We start from the raw sequence: 18,798 nt of genomic DNA, 5'->3' as shown, positions 1-18,798 counted from the left end.
ACCAAGGCTGAAGCTGCCCTTTTCCTCATGTGAGGAGCTTGACTGTTTTCCGGCTAAGTGAATGCCACATGAGTGCCTCCTCATTTTGAAGTCTTGGGATGGTGAAAGTTCATTTCCACCAGGTCAAAAATCAAATGAGTAAGAGACTTCTGAGTTTCACTCTGAACTGTCATTGCCAAAGAAATAATGGGAAATAAATAATGGGATCCAGCTGAAGAAAGTTGGTGGTAAGATTTGTAATTAGGGGCAGGCCCCATGGCCAAGTGGTTAAGTTCGCGCGCTCTGCTTCGGCGGGCCAGGGTTTTGCCGGTTTGGATCCCGGGCATGGACATGGCACCGCTCATCAGGCCATGATGAGGCGGTGTCCCACATGCCACAACTAGAAGAACCCACAACTAAAACATAGAACTATATACTGGGGGGCTTTGGGGAGAAAAAAAAAGATTTGTAATTAAGTGACAGTATATGTCACAAGACCATGGGCTGTGTTCCATGGCAGACTCTGCCCTCCCCATCTGGCAACTGTGGGATGATCCTGACTGTTCTATGTCTGACCATACTTGCCATGGTGCTTCTTCCTTCCTCTGCTCTTCTGAGTTGGTATCTCCCTAAGGTTGGTATCCCCCAGATTCATTCCTCAGCTCTCTTCCTTCTTGACCTTGACAGGATTTGCCAATCCTGTATGCACTGGCACAGATCCAACAATAAGCAGATAACTCCCAAATGGAAACCTCAATCTTACCCTCCCTCCCAAAGCTCCAGACCTACAGTGACCAACTCTGGATAGTTCCACCAAGATGGCCCATGAGTCCCTCAAATTTCCTTGAAACCAAATTGATAACCAAAACAGTTCCCACTTTCTGTTAATGGCAAGATAATCTTCCCTGTCACCAAGGCTGGACTTCTCCACGTCAGTAAGGGCGTTGTGGTTATCCCTGGGCGAGAAGCATTGGAACCCGCGCACTCTCTGTCTTGCCTTCCGTCTGAGCTGCTCTGCTTTAATCAGCTTTATATAAGAAGTTCTGTAAATTTCATTTCAAAAAAGGATAATGTTCCTAAAACTCTTTTTGAAAATCCTTGCACTATTTCATCTTTACTTTCTTCTTCTCTATTACCCTTATCCAATTAATTACAGAGTCCTATTCATTGTATCTCCCCAACAGCTCTCAAATCTGTCCCTTCCTACTCTGAAGCCTCCAAGGATAGGCCTTCATGGCTTCTGACTGAAACAATCAAAGAGCTTCCTGGCCAGACTCCCAACCTCCAAGCTAGCTTTTTCAATCCACCCTCAATGTGCTGCCTCCCAGCGTGAGCTTCCTAAACAAAGCTCCACATGTTTCCTGGCCTTGAACCCAAATGCAAACTCGAGGCCGAGCTCCTCTGCTGGCATGGAAGGCCCTCCGTGATCTGGCTGCAGCTTTCTGCCTCTTCTCCCACTACTCCCTCTCATGGACCTTTCACCAAACGGAACACTGTCCGCTTTCTTCACTTTCCTGCTTTGGTTTGTGCAGAGTCTCAGGCTTGAAAAAGCCTTCCTTTTGTTACCTTTTTTCTCACCTTGTGATAATTTACTCTTTTTTTAATTTTCAAAATTGTGGTAAAATACATAAACATCAAATTTACCATCTCAACCATTTTTAAGTGTGCAGTTTAGTAGTGCTAAGCACATTCACATCGTTGTGCAACCAACCTCCAGAACACTTTCACCTTGCAAAACTGAAACTCTATCCCCATTGAGCAACTCCCCATTGCCTCCTCCACCTAGCCCCTGGCAACTACCCTTCTACCTTCTGTCTCTATGAATGTGACTACTCTAGATGCCTCATATAAGTGGAATCATACATTATCTGTCCACTTGTGACTATCTTATCTCACTTAGCATAATGTCCTCAAGGTTCATCCATACTGTAGCACATGTCAGAATTTCCTTCATTTTCAAGGCTGAATAACATTCTATTGAATGGATAGACCACATTTGTTTGATCACTTCCCTTCATTTCTAAACTCTACTCTCTATTAAGGCTCAGCTCAACAAATACCTTCTCCTCCAGGAAAGCTGCCTTATGTCTACGGCCAGAAGTGCTTTAATTCTCCTTGGTCCCTTTGGAGATCTGAAGGGTCTGTCTTGATCCTTTCTCTGGGACTCCAATCATGAGCTATTTTATATTCTAGTTCTTTGAGTACCTGTCACATTGCTCACCTTAGATTGAGAGTTCTTTTTTTTTCTTCTTCTTCTCCCCAAAGCCCCCCCAGTACCTAGTTGTATATTCTAGTTGTGAATGCCTCTGGTTGTGCCATGTGGGATGCCACCTCAGTGTGGCCTGATGAGCAGTGCCATGTCCGTGCCCAGGATCCGAACCAGCAAAACCCTGGGCCACTGAAGTAGAGTGTGCAAACTCAACCGCTCAGCCACGGGGTGGCCCCAGATTGATAGTTCTTTGAATACTGGAGCCATCTCCGATTTATGACACTGCTACCCCTACCCCTTCCGCCTTGCCCCACAGCCCAGTGCTCTCAGTTATTTGTTGAATGAATGCATGCATGCTTGTCTTAATCAAAAAGGTCACTTTAAAGATAGAAGCCAAATGTGAACATTTCTTGTATCCATGAAAGTCTATTTTTTCTACTTGACCCTGGACCTTCTGATTATCAAAAATTCTTACCACCAAGAGCTTACTAAGATAAATGTGCTAAGAGGCTGCATATCTAAAAATTATTATGATGAATATGGAGAAAATAGTTTAAAGATTATCATGGATTTTATTCAACCCAAACACATAAAAAAATCAAAGTCTTCTGAAACTCCAAGCCAGCTCCGTGTTTCTACTGCCAGAGCTAGATGGCCCAGACCAAATGGTGGAGTCAGCCAAGATAGTGCCTCTTGTCTATATGGTCAAGATATGTGACAAGAACCCTGAAACACCACGTCCACCACACACGTGGCACTGATGTCAATTCTGGCACATCTGATTGGAAATGCTGCATTCAGCCATGATCACGTAAGTTATATAAACATGTCCTCTGTCCACACTCACCCATCCCTTGAGTCAATAAACAGGATTCCATGCATAAATGGAATAGAGAAGAGAGCACAAAATTGAAAACACTTTTGGAGTTGGAAGAAGCCTTACAGACCATCTAGTCAAATCCATTCATTTTATGGACTCAGAGAGGTTTCATAATTTGCCAAGGTCACAGAGCAAATTTGCTATAGTGTTAGCACTCTGCATCAAGTCTCTTAACTCTCAGGCTAGGATAAAAATATACCTGGATTTCAAGCCATTAACAGAAAGAAAGAATGGCCAAAGAAGAGGCAATGGGTGCTCAATCCTATCAGTGGGGAACTCCATTGATTTCCTTAAGAAGGATGATCCATTCCTAGGTACAAATGTCATCATATTTATCAGGTTTCCCTAGTAGTTTTTAACTCTTGTGGAAATGACTTTGCAGATTCTTGAAAGCATTATCATTGTCATAATAACATCCATATTAAGCAGCTAATTATTTGTGACTATATACTAGGCACTGTACAAAGAAAATTGCCTAGATATGGTATACGCCCTCCAAAAGCTTTCAATAGAAGAGAGCATCAGTTGGAGTTTATAATATTAATTATATTCAGTATGAAAAATAGGATTGGTATTGTAATTACTGTTTAGAATAGATGGCTAAATTCCTAACATTAGAGTCAGTATCTTTAAACATGAATGCAAATATTATGTGTGTGCACACAGACACGAATTTCAAATAGGAAATGACTTCATAATAAAGCAATTTCTTTATATCAGTGATGAAATTTACCTAGACATGTATGTCATCTCAGATGACGGAGGACTAGAAACTGGGATACTTAAAGCTCAGAGGCCTCATGGCATTTCATGGGGTGTTAAATGGGTACTTTTGGTTCAGGGTCTACCACGTTGGCACCAGACATTTGAAAATTCACTGTTTTTTATATTACATTTAAAGAAGACCAGATACATATAGATGCCACATCTGCATATACATGCATTGACATGGGAAGGTGGAAAATTTGTCAATATTCACTAGTGGCACTATTGCTGGTGGTGTACATAGTTCATGTACCTATACCTGAGACAGATGAAAAGACATTGAGCGTGGATGTGAAAAATGATATAAATTCTCAATTATCTATCTAATTCTGCAGCAGTGCAAAAAATCCAAAGGACTAGATAATCTTTTAGTGGGCTTAGAACCACAATTGTGTGATTTTAGCAACAGAGTCACCTTTTAAATTCTGTCCTTTTTAGTCATTATTTTTAAAAACAATTCACACCTGCTAAGCTGGGTGGTGGAAAGATGTAACTTGGAGTTCCAACCCCAGTTCAGAGACCTTGGGCAGTCACATCCATTTGTTCTTTCATTCACTTAATGATGGGTGCCTACCACGTGCCAGATGCTGTGGTCAGTATCTTGGAAGTGTCTCCCACCCCCAAGATATGAAGGGACTAGACCAAAGGATGCCCAAGGCCCTGAATCTCTATATAATAATCTGTTTGGAGACGTAAGACTGGAATGAAAAATTCATCCTAAATTAGAATCATCGAGATTTGAAATAATGGAGAGTTTGTTTGTACACACATACTTATATTTTCTCTCTGTCTCTTTCTCCCATGCCCCTGGCAACATCCTCATGTGGTCAAGTTCAGTTAGATAAGCTGAGTCAACTTACTTCTACCTGAGAATTATTTCTTCTAACATGCTTACATTTACGGATATCCCTTTGAAAGTAGCACAGAATTTGCCTTCACTCCTCTTAGGTTTGGTAGAGGTGATCTGTCCAATCATAGGGATGTTTTTGTCTTGACTGAAGGGACCATTATTGCCACTGATGTTTCTGCGGCGTGGAGGGTCCTCTGGAAGTGGGGAAAGTGGAGGAGGGAACAGCTTTTCTTCTTTCCTTCTATTTGCTCTCCTGGATGAATTATTTCTGTGTAAACAAAAAGGGTAGGGTGTCATCAAGTTTGGTCTCTCTTTGCTCTGATTTTTCCCACAATGCTGGTTACTTTCAGCTAAAGTAATATTTTAGTTGATGGCCTTTTACCTCTGATAAAGAGTATATACAAAAATGCATATATACATAGATATCTATAGAGAGCTATCCTTCTCTACAGATAAATGCAAACATATGCATCCAAGAAGAAACACGTCTTTGAAGCAGAACTCCATGATAAATATAAATGTCTAATGGAGTGTGCTACAGTGTGATATTTGCAACCTTTCAAGATTACTGTTAATTAGATTTTTATGGAAACTCCAATGCAGACTTTAATCCTATCATTTTTTAGGACGTTACCTACTTATTTTGCCCTAGGTCTTAACTGCACAATCATGCAACAAATGGTACAATAGACAATTAACGGAAGGATATTTTCTCAAGAAATACTATGTTTATACATGACTTAGAAATAAATAATGCACTAAATACTTTGGTGATGCATTGTGAATTGTATGTTCAAAATGTTCTACCGCAACACCAAGGCATAATGAGCCCCCGACTTTAAGTCACTATGCTGAGGTACTGATGCACTTCACTTTACAAAACTCCATTTGAAAAATATTTTGTCATATCGCCACAAGACATCTGCAGTCCTGGAAGTACTCTTGTGCTTTCAAACTGATTTATCTGTCCACTAAATGGGCACCATCAAATAGACTGAGACTTCAGATAAAACAGAACAACTAAAACCTTATGCGAGCTGCTTAACATGGTAATTGGGTCATGGATTTTCATTTTAGTTACTGTCTTAGACTAATCAATGAAGATTACTTGAATTTTAATCTTTTCTTAGACAACTAATATTGCACTGTGCAGCCATTTACTTTTCATGATTATTGACTACAATTTTCAATAGCAAATTAAGTCAACAAGAATTTATGTTTTCCTCTTGGTCAATTTCAGTCAGTGTCTAGGAATATAGATTTACAATATCTCAAAGCAACAAATCAAAGATGAACAAGCATTCAAGTGGTTTGATTTCCTGAGACGGTAGAAGTCAATGTAGTCTCCTTGTCCCACTTCTGCTGTGTTGCCTAAATTTGCCAATCACAATAATACTTGTCATCTCCACCTCTTGTTTCACAAATATGGCTCTATGTCAACTTTTGTCATGCAGCAAAACTTTAAAAAACTTAACTGTTTCTGCTATTACCTTAATTGGTTAAAATTAATTTAAAAATATTTGCTAATGGATTTTTAAAGTGCTTTGACATGTAAAACCATTTTAAGATAGTTGTGATGCCTGATTAAAATAATGGTGAACATGTGGATTAAGATTTGTATCCATGGGGAAGCTCTGCAAACATCAGTCTGCACTAGGTGTAATCATTACAGAGGCATTGAACTTTTGGGAATTTACACAGAGAGATTTCAAGCATTGCTGCGGCATTTATAGGAGGTGAATGGTTCATTGGCTCTTCTACCTGAGCTGCCTAAGGAGGTAGAGGGGACTACCAGGGGAAGAGCTGTTTCCCAGAGGCAGTTGATTTGCCATTGGTTACTCTAGTCACGTTGGGTCTTCCCATCTGCCATTGTACACAGTACATTGTACACAGTACAGTACATTCTGTGCAGCGGGCATCAGTTACCTGGCCCCCTTTCCACTTATTTGGTAGTGACCTAGAACCATGGGGCCTCTAATGACTTCCTTGGTGAAAGACATCTATGGAGCATTTTCTAGAGATCACTCTATCACTGCTATGGCTTCTTACTATAAGAATAGTTTTTGCTACTTTGGACACCTCTTGTAGTAGGCCAGAGGAGGACAGCAGACAAGAAAATTGCATCAACACCCCCACTCAATGCCTCAGAGGCCCTGCTGATGGCTCAAGTTCCAAAGAACAGGGAGGAACTCAGCAGGGCCCTTCTGTTGGACCACGGGGAACTCCAGCTATCATAGTCTGGTGTGGCATTCTTTGCTAGGTTTAGAATATTCATTTAGAAAAGTGAAGGTTGTCTCATAGAAATTTCCAAGCATTTCGTTTGAAGGGTGAACAAAGCACAAATGAGCAGACAAAGCTTGAGGAGAGTGTTCCCGGGAGAAGACCTCTGAGAGGCCCGTCCTTGCTTTGTTCTCCCTCAACCCTAGAGATTGTTTCGCAGACTTGGATTTGTTGGATGAGCATAAGAACCTGATTCAGGTCCTTCCTGAATGATAAGTGCTACTGGGTAAACACTGCTTTCCTATCTACTACAAAGGCAGAAAGACTATAAAGACGATGAGTTAAAAACACCGTTTTATGAGAACAAATTCAAATTATCGGACATCGACTTAAGACTTGATCATCTCTCTCCCATGAAACAGGAAAAGTGACAAGTTATTGGGTTACTTAAGGAGACTAGCAATGGAGACTGATGATGTGGCAATGCCCCACTGTCCCCTGCCTTTCCCTTTTGCTTCCAGGTGGCCTGAATTGGTCAAAGCCTGGGAGCTGGGAGGTACTACCACTACAGTGATGCCATTGTAGTCCATCCTCGTGGAGAGGAGGAGGGCCCTGGAATGATGATGTTTGACCACTGGGGAAGAAGCATGTGCCCCCACATGCCTGGCCCACCCTTGGGTGAAGAAGGTCAGCTTGCTTCACTGGAAGAGTTTCTAGTTCTGACAACTCCAAGTAGGTGAAGGGATGTTTCAGATCAAAGTTATACCAGGAAATACAGATGCATGTCACAAAGAGCAGCAGGTTTTCAGGGAGAGGGGCAGTCCAGGGCCCAAAGCTCCTTATTCTATCCAGCACATCTAGTGGTAATTGGTCTTTTCCTACATTTCATCTTGAAACCACAAGGATCCAAACAAATGTGAGCTGATAACTTATTTCCCACATCCTATCTGTGGTAGATTGATGCCATATCACTGATGTTAAACAGTAATCTGTGAAATCAATTGTTAGCAGCAGTTAGCCAGATTGCCTCTCTGCTCTGGGCTGCTAATAGGCTCCAAAACTGGTCTTTGATGGAAGTAATCTCTAATGTTGAATGAATTTATTGCAATAATTATCCATACGGATTGGTTCCAGTAGCTGACACGATCATTAGTTAACTGATATTTATAAGATGGAAGAATCCGGTCCCATGCTTGGTAGAAACAGAGGGCAGGACTTCTCCAGGGAAGGCTGGGGCCATTTGAGTGAGGAGGAGACAAGGAGGCCTCCTGCCTGATTCTGGCACATTCTGCAAAGAAGGAGAAAGGAGAGGAGGTGCCAGCCGATTGGCTTTCCCCAACACAGAACTGTCCAGCGGGAGGGTCACTCCCAGACAGCTCATCTCTGTGGCCTCCCTAGATGTGTCATTCCCTGGGCCTCTGAGGAGTTCAGAATGTAGTTATTGGTCCTCAAGCTTTGCATTATGGTTAAGTAATGACACAAAAGAGGACGCAGCAGCTGGGTGATCCTGTCAAGGCCAAGTTGTTGAATCACCAGGGAAATTCTTTAATCACCATCAGAACTGGAAGTTGCCCAGAAGCAGGTGATCTGGTTCAAGGGATAGGTGTCTCTCGATGCTGCCCTTTTTAATTCATTTACTTCCTTTTACACTTCACTTAGTGCTAATAGTTCACTTTGGCTGATTTTGGTGATCAGTCTGAGTTGGAGTAAAGAAACATTGCTAAAAAGCTCATGGTGTCACCCAAAATCTGGCAGCCTGTATTCAGCCCCTTATCCACCCTTCGTAGACCAGCGGCCAGGGACAGCCGTCAGGACTGGTCTAAGCAAGTCTAGTTTTTTACCTACCATTTCTCTGGGACAGGACCAACCCAAAAGGCTTCAATTGGGATTTTTGAGAGTCTGAACAACCGAAGTATCATACAAAGACAGGGCACACTCACTCTTTAGTGTTGGGAGGCTTGTGGGGTGGGGCTGGCGAGATGCAGGGGGGGAGCAGGCAGACAGTGGCAGCCTCCTCCAGGCGTTGCTTTTTCTCAGGGATTTTCTCTGCAACTTCTGTTGGCTTTAACAGGAAACAAAATACACAGAGTTTGAAATACACGGCACACGCAGACATTTAAAAACAACGAGCAAGGTGGACAGTTTGCTTCTATTTTAACTTCTAGATTAGGTAATGGGGTTCAATGTGCACCTTTGATCAGACAGACAAGCAATCAGCCTTGCCTAGCCTCCGCCTACCAAGAAGCTGGCATTTGAGAGAGTTGAGCTGTGATGTGAACCTCTGATTAAAGAATGGGTGGCGCAGGAATCTCATACCCAAAGTAAAGAAAGTCTATAATTTTCGGACACTTCTCCCATCAACAGTGCCCTCCAAAATGAGTAGTTTAGAAACTATCATTGCAACTCTAACCTGGCATAAATCCTGCTCCAGCAGCATGGGGATGGTGGGTAACATATAAAGGTCACTTACACAATCAACAACATGCAAGGAAATTAACCATGTGCAAGGCACGCCTTTGCACCTTTGCATGTGCTGGTTCTGAAAGTCCACTTTTACCCCTGGTTGTATTGTTGTCATCGCTAAGAGTGGGGAAACAGTGAAAGGGCAAGGGCCCAGACTTCGGTCCCTATTTTGGAATATTCTTATTGAACAAGTGGGTGCACAGCACAGAGATAATACCCTCTGTTTTTGAATCAGTAAAGCGGAGTGAAGACACAAATCATCCTCGCAGTATCCCATTCAGCAGTATGGCCTGGCCACAGGGAGGACTGCTCCCTAATGAGCAATCTGAGCCCTTTCTGACCTTTCTTAAGTCTCTTCTGTTAAGGGTCAGGAAAAACGGGTCAAGGATTAGGAATCTCATCTAGCCACTATGGCAGCCATTAAAAACAATATTACCCACATATCCCGTGAGATAATGTTACTTTAAAAAACTACCACAAGATCTGGAGATACGAGAGAAGCCTATTAGATACAAACTCACTTCGCTAGATGTATTTGAAATGGAAGAGGCCATTCTGGGTTTCACCTTCTGATTGTAGCCCTGGAATTCTGCCCTAACCTCTTTCAGGTGAGATTTTCACAAGCCAAGCTGACCACACAGGTCAGGGGACCCAGTGGGCTGGGCAGAATACATGTCAAGTGGGAGCCAGGATAATCAAAGTGTAACTGGGTTGCAAAGATGCTGATGTTTGTCCGGAGAAATTATCAAGGCCCAGAGGATGTATTGACCTCTGGAGCACTTGGGTGCTCTGCTGGTGTTGGGATGGGGGACTACAAAGTAATGACCCATGAGTCCGTGAAAGCAGAAGCAGCTTAAGGAGCTGACCCCAGGGATTGGCTGCCTTGGGAAGGAGACTGTCTTCATCTTCTTTTTCCCTACACCTCATAATGCCTCATGTACCACATTGGATACTCTTGATATCGGCTGCCAAACCCTGATCATTCCTCACACTTTCTCCCTGGTCGTATCAAATACTGCATTTCCCATGGAAAGCGTCACTGCCTTCACCAAAGACTGCAATCCACTGCCATTGGCCTCCTTGAAAACGAGACTCAAGATCAAGTTAGCCAACACACAGCCAATGTTCATGAGCACTTGGCAGACCATATCAGACAGCTTACCTTGTGCTTACGCTTGCCCTTAGGGGCGGGTTTTTCTGCAGCTGCAGCAGCAGTCTGACGCTTGGGTTTTGAGGCAGTCTCCTTGTGGTCTGGCTTGGCTGGTGCTGCTTGGAGTGAGTTGTGGCCAGGTACTCTAGACAGCAAGTCAAGGTCAATTTTCACCCAGAGATTTTTCAGATTCTCGTGATCTCGTAGAGGGGAGAGAAGCTCAGTGTGCATGACAGGGATGGGTGAAAAAGTTGGCTCCTCATTATTGATGGATAAGTTGTTGCTGTTGTTGCTGCTGCTGCCACTGATTAAGGTGCTGAGGGTCAGGCTGGCACCACATGTTTCCTTGGATTTGGCAGTATTGCCCCCAGGAGCAATACAAGGAGGCAGGACTTTGATCTGCAGGGTCTCTTCCTGATCTGTGTTGGAATCAGACGTAGACGAATCCGTTTCAATGAATTCCCGGGACTTTGGCACGATCCTGCCAGGCCCTCTATACTTCTTCTTCTCGGAGGCCAAGGGGATGTTAGGCCTTGGTTCTTTCCTAGGGATGGGTTTGTGGGCAGTGGCTTTGTTGCGGCCTCTTGGTGGGTCAGGTAGCTCCACACTTTCTTTTTCTTTGGGAGTGCTGCTGGTAATATTTGGTTTGGGCCAGGTAAACTCATCAATGCTGGTGTTCTTCTCGACCTTTTTGGGCTGTTTTTTCCCAATTGTCCTTTGAGAAACTGTCTCAATAGTTGCTGACAACTTATGCTTCAAAGCCTTTGTTTCTGGATTTTTCTGAGTGGGCCGTGGACGGGCTTTCTCCCTGATGAGACTGAGGAGAGGCCTCTCTTTGGGTTCAGCCAAGACTTGGCTGGGGTTGGTCTTCACTTTAACCTGGACTTCCATTGGTTGGATGATTGGAGGAGGCACTGATATTGTCTCCATGGGTGTTTCATTTTGGCCACAAATAAACGATTTGTTCTGGGATGTCACTTTGTTAAGCCATTTATCCAACTGCCACTTGTTGGTTGAGGGTGGCTCAGGCTGCAGATTGAGAAACAGCAGCAAGAATGAATTTGACATTTGGGAAGAATTCAGGAGGCCCCTCGGTGCACTGGCTGTTTGCTGATGGAAGCTTTGGATGTTAAGTGACCACACGTTTACAAACACATATACATAATCCACATAAATGAACTTACCTAGATCTCCAAATGCTCCACAAACAAGCCCGGATCTACTTATTTAAACTAATTTTCACTCCTCTGAAAATATCCTCCACTCTGGCCAGAAAGGAAAGAATTACTCAGAGAGAGTTTTTCCAGAGAGTGAGCAGAGAGGCCTGGGAGGGAAACCTGTTCCCCAAATCCTTTGGTGGGGCTCATTACTCAACCTCTCACCAGGAGGCAGAGGTAATGATCTCTGGTCCTGAAAAGAAATGTAAGCGTGCCTCAAGTGTAATTCAAAAGGAAAGGCCTTCTATCTGCCAAAGTGCCAGTGCCTCCTATACGATGCTGTAATTCACTGCAAAAGAACAGGCTTTTTGTATTTTTACTGAAGGATGAAAAGATTTGACTTCCAAAAAACCACTGCACTTTCCTCGGTGTATGGGCAATAACCAATTTATGGGGACATGCATGCAGACATTAGCGTTCGCTATTAAGCCATGGAAATGATGCGTACAATTCAGGTGCTTGATTTCCAACTCTGAATTCAGCCTGTTGAACTAAAAGAGCCATCATTTTTATTAGAACTGCTCTTCTTTTGAAAGCCATCAGCTGAGGCTTATGGCACCAGCCAATAGAGGGTGACAGAATTTAAAACACTTGACTAGCTGTGATTCCAGCCTGCTCAGGGCAATAGCAGGTAAGGGTCGAGGAAACCATCAGCTGCCACTGTTGGCAGCAGAACTCTGGGGTTACGGGCACTGGCTCTGGTCACACATAGAGCCTTATTTCAGTTGTGGCTCTACCACTGTCTACCTGTGAGATCCCGGCAAAGTGCATCCTTAACCTCTCAGAACCTTATTTTCTCATCTGTAAAATGGGGGTAATATCAAGGACCCCATAGGGTTGTTATGAGGATGAAATGAGAACATGCAAGAGCATCTCATAGCCCCTGGCACATGATCCACGTTCAAGAAAGATCAGCTATTATTAATAGCAGCAACACTAGTGCTGCATCTTCTTCTATTATTCTTTTCTGATTCCTGAAAAACAAGTGTGTAAGGAGCCCTGGAAGCATCTGCTGGCTGTACAAGGCGCAGGCTCGGGGGAACTGAGGAGCTAGCGGGGACTCAGAGAGGATGGGAAAACAAAGGCACACTTTTTATTTCAAAATTATAATTTTGGTATTTTACGGGGCTACGTTAAATGTTTTCATGATTTATTATCAAACACACTCAAAGGATGCAAACAGAAATTAAAAAAAAAAAAACAACGTGACCTTTCAAGCATCACACTTCTTGGGTCTTACTTGCCAAGTGGCAATTCATCGATTCAACCTAGAGCAAGGGGTGGTGTTCCTGGGCCCAGAAGTGGTTCCTGACTGGCTTCACGGGTTCTCTCAAACAAGAAGCTGCTAGCCCAGTCATTGCTACTCCAGTGATACATGTGAGGAAGCTTGAGAATCCGAGCAGCTGAGTCACACAGCAAATCAGTCACATAGCAGGAAATGTCTGTCTGTTAGAGACTGTCTGTTAGAGACTGTGAATCTATGTTTTAGAAGAATAAAAAATGCTATCAATTATCTGAATACTTTTCTGAAGTATTTATTGTGCTAAAGTAATTATTGTGCTGAAAGTGTGTGTGTGCCTGTGACACGTTGGGGGTGCTACCTCGGTGAGAAGCAAATTGCTGTTGGGGCCCTGGCCACTTCACCCACCTCTGGAGTGGCTGCACGAGGCGCCTCATTGGATTCGCTGTCAGTGGTGCTGCTTTCAGTGTCTGAATCTGACTCGGAGCTGCTCTCTGAGTCACTGGAGCTGCCGGATCCCCCGCTGGCTTGCACCGCAGGTGGGGGCTGAGGTGGAGCCAAGAGCGGGCTGAAAGAAAAACAACATCATTCATTGCCTCATTCAGTCTCAAACCAGCTGGCAAAGAGCCTAGTTCAGCCTAAGGACCTCTGATCTGGGAGACAGAGGCAGAGTGAAGCCTACCGTCCCATTTTGCAGATGGGAAATGTGAAGCTCTGGAGCCAGAGGCCCAAAGTTAAACATTTCATTAGAACCAGGTCTGTGCGTGTCCAAGTACTTTGGGTTCCAGCACACTGCCTTCCCTCCCAGGAAAGCCTTGCCTCCCACCCTCCGTATGAAAACTTTAAGCCAAGGTTGCATGCCTTCCGGATGCATTTACAGACACACAGTCTTAGATTCTTAATGGTCCCGTTTTTTTTTTTTTTTCAATTAAGGTAATTGTTCATTTTCTGTTGCCATCTTGTTCAGAAACCCACAGGTTTGTCAAGGGGCTCTGATCTTAGCTATACACATGGTATAGTCCTCTCACCATGAAGAGGGGAATCAACCCTCATTTTAAAGGAAACTGAGTTCCACAGAAGGGGAGGGGTTTGCATCTGCTTCACAGCTAGTTGAGAAGCGAGACTAGAACCACGGCCTCCAAGCTCCCTCAAAGGGCAGGGGCTGTGCAAAGCATATTCACTGCTGGGTGCCCAGTGCCCAGCACCAAGGCGACCAGAATTGACTGTAAGAATAAGGGGATGAAAGGATGCACGTCCAGGCCTCCTCCACTGTATTTGTGTGAACTCTTTTGTGAAACTCTTACCAGGAGGTATGATTATAAAGGACCAACCATCTCTAATGATTGATTTTAAATTTGTAAAGCTGACCAAGCAAAGCATTTGAAAATTGACACCATTTGCTACTCTGCCTTTATTGATAATCAATATTCCTCCTACTAATCGTTTGCTCTCTGTGCCCCACAACAAATCAACCTCGGCTGCCTCTTGGCATGCAGGGGTATGTCATCGCCTTTCTGTCCTTTGACTCATTGCCTCTTTTGACTGAGTTTTGCTCTGCTTTCACTCAGAAATGGAGCTCTAAACTTAGGGAAGGGTTCTCATCTCCCTCTGTCTCATCAGCCCAATCGCCTCTTTGGAGACAGGTTTAATTGTGGTGAGGGGTGGGCTGGGGGCCAGAGCATATTCACTGCTGTGCGGTGCTGGCCCACCTATCCTCCTGGCTGGCCATCCAAACCTCGCTACCTCTCACACTCCCAGCTCCTGGCCTGGGTCCCCCCCTCGGCTCAGTCAGGTGAGCCCAGTCCTGGCCCTGGAGGGCATCTGGTCGTGTGGCCTCGCCTTCAAACCAGAGAAAGAAGGACCTCAAAGACCTCTCTGCCCAAGACTCTGGAAGCATAGAGCATTATTCCTTGCCTGGCCCCACCCCATGCCCTCATCGGAGCCTATTCTTCTCCAACATTATAGCTCTTGCCTGCTGAGCTGGAGCCACACTCAGCTGCTGCTTGAGAAGGCATAGGATCCCTTTCAAGCCAGCATGGGCTCCTCGTCAGTCACTATCCAATGCAGAGAGCCTTTTCATTACATGTGCCTTGCGTCCCTAAAGACTGCCCCTTTAATCTCCCAGGTAGGTATTTTCTTTCATATAGCAAAAGCTCATTTTAAAATGCTATCTGCTAAGTAAACGCTGTCTGCAAGTACATTTCTCTGCCAAATACATCAAGAGTTTAGGGGAAGCAGAAGAAATAGGGGACAATATTCCTTGGGAAAATATGTGTGTGTGTGTGTCTGTGTGTGCGTGTGTCTCTGTGCACGCACGCGTGTCTGTGTGTGCCTGTGCATGTGTGTGTTTGAGTGTCTGTGCATGTGCATGTGTGTGCATGTGTGTGCACATGTGTCTGACACTGGGGGCAAGGATCTACAAGTCAGTGCCCTCATTTCCCTGCATGCCTTTGCAGATCTCTCCTTAATGTCAGTAACCGCTCCATATTTATGCAAAGTACCCTCTAAATCTAATCAATTGTTTTTCTCTTTGGTTACTAAATAAAGACTGAGGGAACATATTTAATAAGACTAATCCAAAGACTATGCTAAGTTGGCCTCAATTCTCCACAAGTAAAGTTTCAGATACAGCACAGAGCATCTGCAATACTGAGACTACTGGCTGGTGGATGGAGAGAGGAGATGTAGCTCTCATACATTTATGATTTTCAAGTGAAAAGGCTGTTTCCTAGTTTTCTTTCATCTATGCATTCATTTCTGGCTTCTCGTAAGACTCTAGTCCTGCTAATGTTACCAAACTAGAGTTTAGATTTACTTTGGAATATTTCTGTAGAGAGGTCTGTCTACTGGATTATTTTTGAGCAGCTTCTGTAAGAAACAAAACAATCCCAGGGATTATTCCTTCAAAAGCGAATGCATTGGAGTGATATACATAAGGCACAAGTGTTTTATTTACCAGAATCAACTTATTCTTCCTAAATCAAAACAAAGCCTTCACAGACTTAGTGGGAAACTTGTAGGTGTGTGTTTTATACAGGTGTTCCTGATCCAAAGCCCTTTGGAGGGCAAAGGAATTGTGATATTCAGATTCTTTTTTTAATTTTAAAAAAGTAATTTGGTGAATATTCCATATATATAATACCCCCAGTGGGATCTGGGGAAGCATCCCTTAATAAAATTTGTTAATATTGCTGCAGTAATATTCACAGTAAGAGGAATAAATACTTTAAATACATATTTGCACATCAGTTTAGGTCAGGTTTTGTCATCAAATAAGTGCATCTCAAAGTTACTGAAAATAACAGTTTTCAGGACTTTTTGAATTTCAGAATTGTGTGATTAAGAAATTGTGTATGTGGACAGAAACCATATATAAAAATTGACTATAAGTATATGTATAAGTAAATATAGCTCTATAGATACAAAATAAAGGCTATTTCAAATCTAGAGTACCCTTGACTGAGACCCAATAAAATGATACCCGAAATCATTTTCCCTAAGACTTCTTACAACTAATCTATTGCTGTGTTCTCAGGAACGGCCCCCTGACCAGTCAACATTGACAATGACCACTTAGGGGAAACTAGTATAGAAAGAACAGGAAGAGGTTCATTAGCTTTTCATACCCACACTGATAGACATACACATTTGGGGATGAGAGCGAAGGTGAACTCGAATTCAGAGAGGACACCATGAGAACTCAAAATGGGGGTGAAGGACTTCAGCATCTTTGTGAGAAAGAACTGCTTTCTCCAGGCAGTTGCACAGTCGGAAACAGGGAGAGCCAGCATTTGTGGGAGGGAATAACAGTTGTTTAAAATGGAAACAAAATGCTCTCCCCAGTACCTCCAATGCCTCTACTATCTGTCTGCTATTCCCGATGTTGCTGGAGAATCTGGCTGCACTCAGCCTGCTGAGGAATGTAAGCCACACATCTGAGTCTGACCCTTACCTCCTGTGGGCCCACCTTGCACCCAGCTGGGGCCACTCCCAGGGACAAAAAGTGAGTACAAAACCAAAACACTGTCTTCACAGGCAGAACAAACAACAATATCAGAAAGATTGGCCTAAGGCCATGTTCTTATCTAGAATCTACCGTGGAACTTTCAAGCTGGCAAATCATCACAATATTGCACTTTCAGTTTTTCCTGAAACCCGTTAGTTGTTCAGCTAGTTAAATTCCCACTTCTGCTACATTTATTTTCATACGTCGCTGGTTTACTTTCCAAATGTATATTAAAGTGGCTAAGAGTGAAACTAGCCCATGCAATACTTGATTCTGCCTAGGAGATGAAGGACTAACGTGCAATTTGTACATTCTTGATTCACCAAACTGCATTCGAATTATTTCCCACACACCATTTCTCTCCTATTTTGATAAACTGCTTTTAAAAAGAATGCTAGTGGTTACAACAAAGATAATGTGTGATACTAAAAATCATTAAAATTTAATATAGTAAACCATCTACTCCAAAGTCTGTAAATATTCAAAGTGTATTCTATCACTTCACCCCTGATGTAATAAAACTTCTCAAAGGACCCATGTTTGTAACAACTTCAAAGGCAACTGCTCAACCTTTTCAAAGATCAGATTTTGCTTTGTGTTCCTCAAAGCAAGCAGTCTTTACTGAGAGGAGCAAAGCGTCATTTTAGTCCTATCCCTATTTGGTAGATCTTCATGGTCATGGGCCAGACTGAGGGCAAAGAAGTTGGCTTAGCAAGTCAATGACCCTACTGAGGAAATCTAGGGCTGGGGAAGAGGACCAAAGAGCAGGCCAGTGGGAGAGACGTTTGGAAAGCATTTAGGATGCCTTCTCCAGACAAGGTTGACCCTGGTGTGGAAGACTTGAGAGAACCAGGGGGGAAAGATGGGTTTTAAGTGGTAGTTTAGGAACCTTAATCTCTAGACATGACAGTCTCTCTTTGCTTATACTGACAAGACCTCTTCTGCAATAGAGGGCTCAATTTGTGATACCATAAGATAGCCTGGAAGCCATATGAAGGAACTGGGACTACTTTGCCTGGAGAAGACTCTGGGGTGGGGAGGAGGGTGGTTCATATGACGACAGTCTTCAAAAAACCTGAAGGTCTGTCCTGTGGGAAAGGGAGCGGGCTTGTTCTGAGGGCCTGCCAAGGTAAAACTAGTGCCAATGAATTAGAGATCTAGTCAGGAAGATTTCACCTCAACATCAGGAAAGATTTTCAAAAATCTATGCTTGGCCACAGAAAGAAGGCACTACTTCGTAGGCCAGTGAGCTCGATACCCTTAGGTGACTAGAGAGACGGCAATCAAGGCTGCGGGAGAGGGATTCTTAGTGTGGGACCAAAGTGGGTTGGATGATCTTTAAGGTGTCTTCCAATTCAAAGATTATGATCCTTACAAAACTAAAGTGTAGGGGGGATTTTAAGGAAGACTGTTTATGGACCATAGAGAAAAGGTGTGAGGAGACATTTGTACAATCCAACCCACTCCTTAAGGTGGGTCTGAAGTGACCTGCTCTTCACAACACTTTATCAGTCATAGAGCTCTTATATGAACCTTAGAAGATTAAAGCTGTATTTCTGGAGGGCTATTTCATAAACCAGACTTTTCACTAATTCAGATTAACAGCTTCCAGAAAGCCAAACATCTGCATTGGTGCTCTCTGACTCCAATCCTAATTTAAGTGTAAATTCCTGTCTCAAGAGATAAACAGGGATGATGAATTGGCCACTCTGCTCAATCAAGCTGTGTGGACATCAAAAAAGAAATGTTCGAGAATGGGTAACAACATTGTACTTGGAAATGTACATGGGAAGGATTCGACAAGCAAGTCCATGGGGTT

At 43.4% G+C, this 18,798-nt stretch overlaps 1 protein-coding gene across 5 annotated transcripts in view; it reads right to left on the bottom strand.

Moving 5' to 3' along the window:
• AFF2 (ALF transcription elongation factor 2) overlaps positions 1-18,798 on the bottom strand; it is a 471,106-nt gene that overhangs the window by 31,623 nt on the left and 420,685 nt on the right. For all 5 annotated transcript variants that reach the window (XM_044763573.2, XM_044763575.2, XM_044763574.2 and 2 more), the window contains 4 exons: positions 13,382-13,541; positions 10,529-11,545; positions 8,844-8,965; positions 4,729-4,951 (listed from right to left, as the gene is read on the bottom strand). In XM_044763573.2, coding sequence (XP_044619508.1) covers positions 4,729-4,951; positions 8,844-8,965; positions 10,529-11,545; positions 13,382-13,541 — 1,522 coding nt within the window. The remainder of the gene's footprint in view (positions 1-4,728; positions 4,952-8,843; positions 8,966-10,528; positions 11,546-13,381; positions 13,542-18,798) is intronic.

This window comes from Equus asinus, chromosome X, assembly GCF_041296235.1.
Source record: "Equus asinus isolate D_3611 breed Donkey chromosome X, EquAss-T2T_v2, whole genome shotgun sequence".
NCBI classification, from domain to species: Eukaryota; Metazoa; Chordata; class Mammalia; order Perissodactyla; family Equidae; genus Equus; species Equus asinus.
The sequence above is the reverse complement of the archived record's forward strand: the minus strand, read 5'-3'. Positions and strand labels throughout refer to the sequence as shown.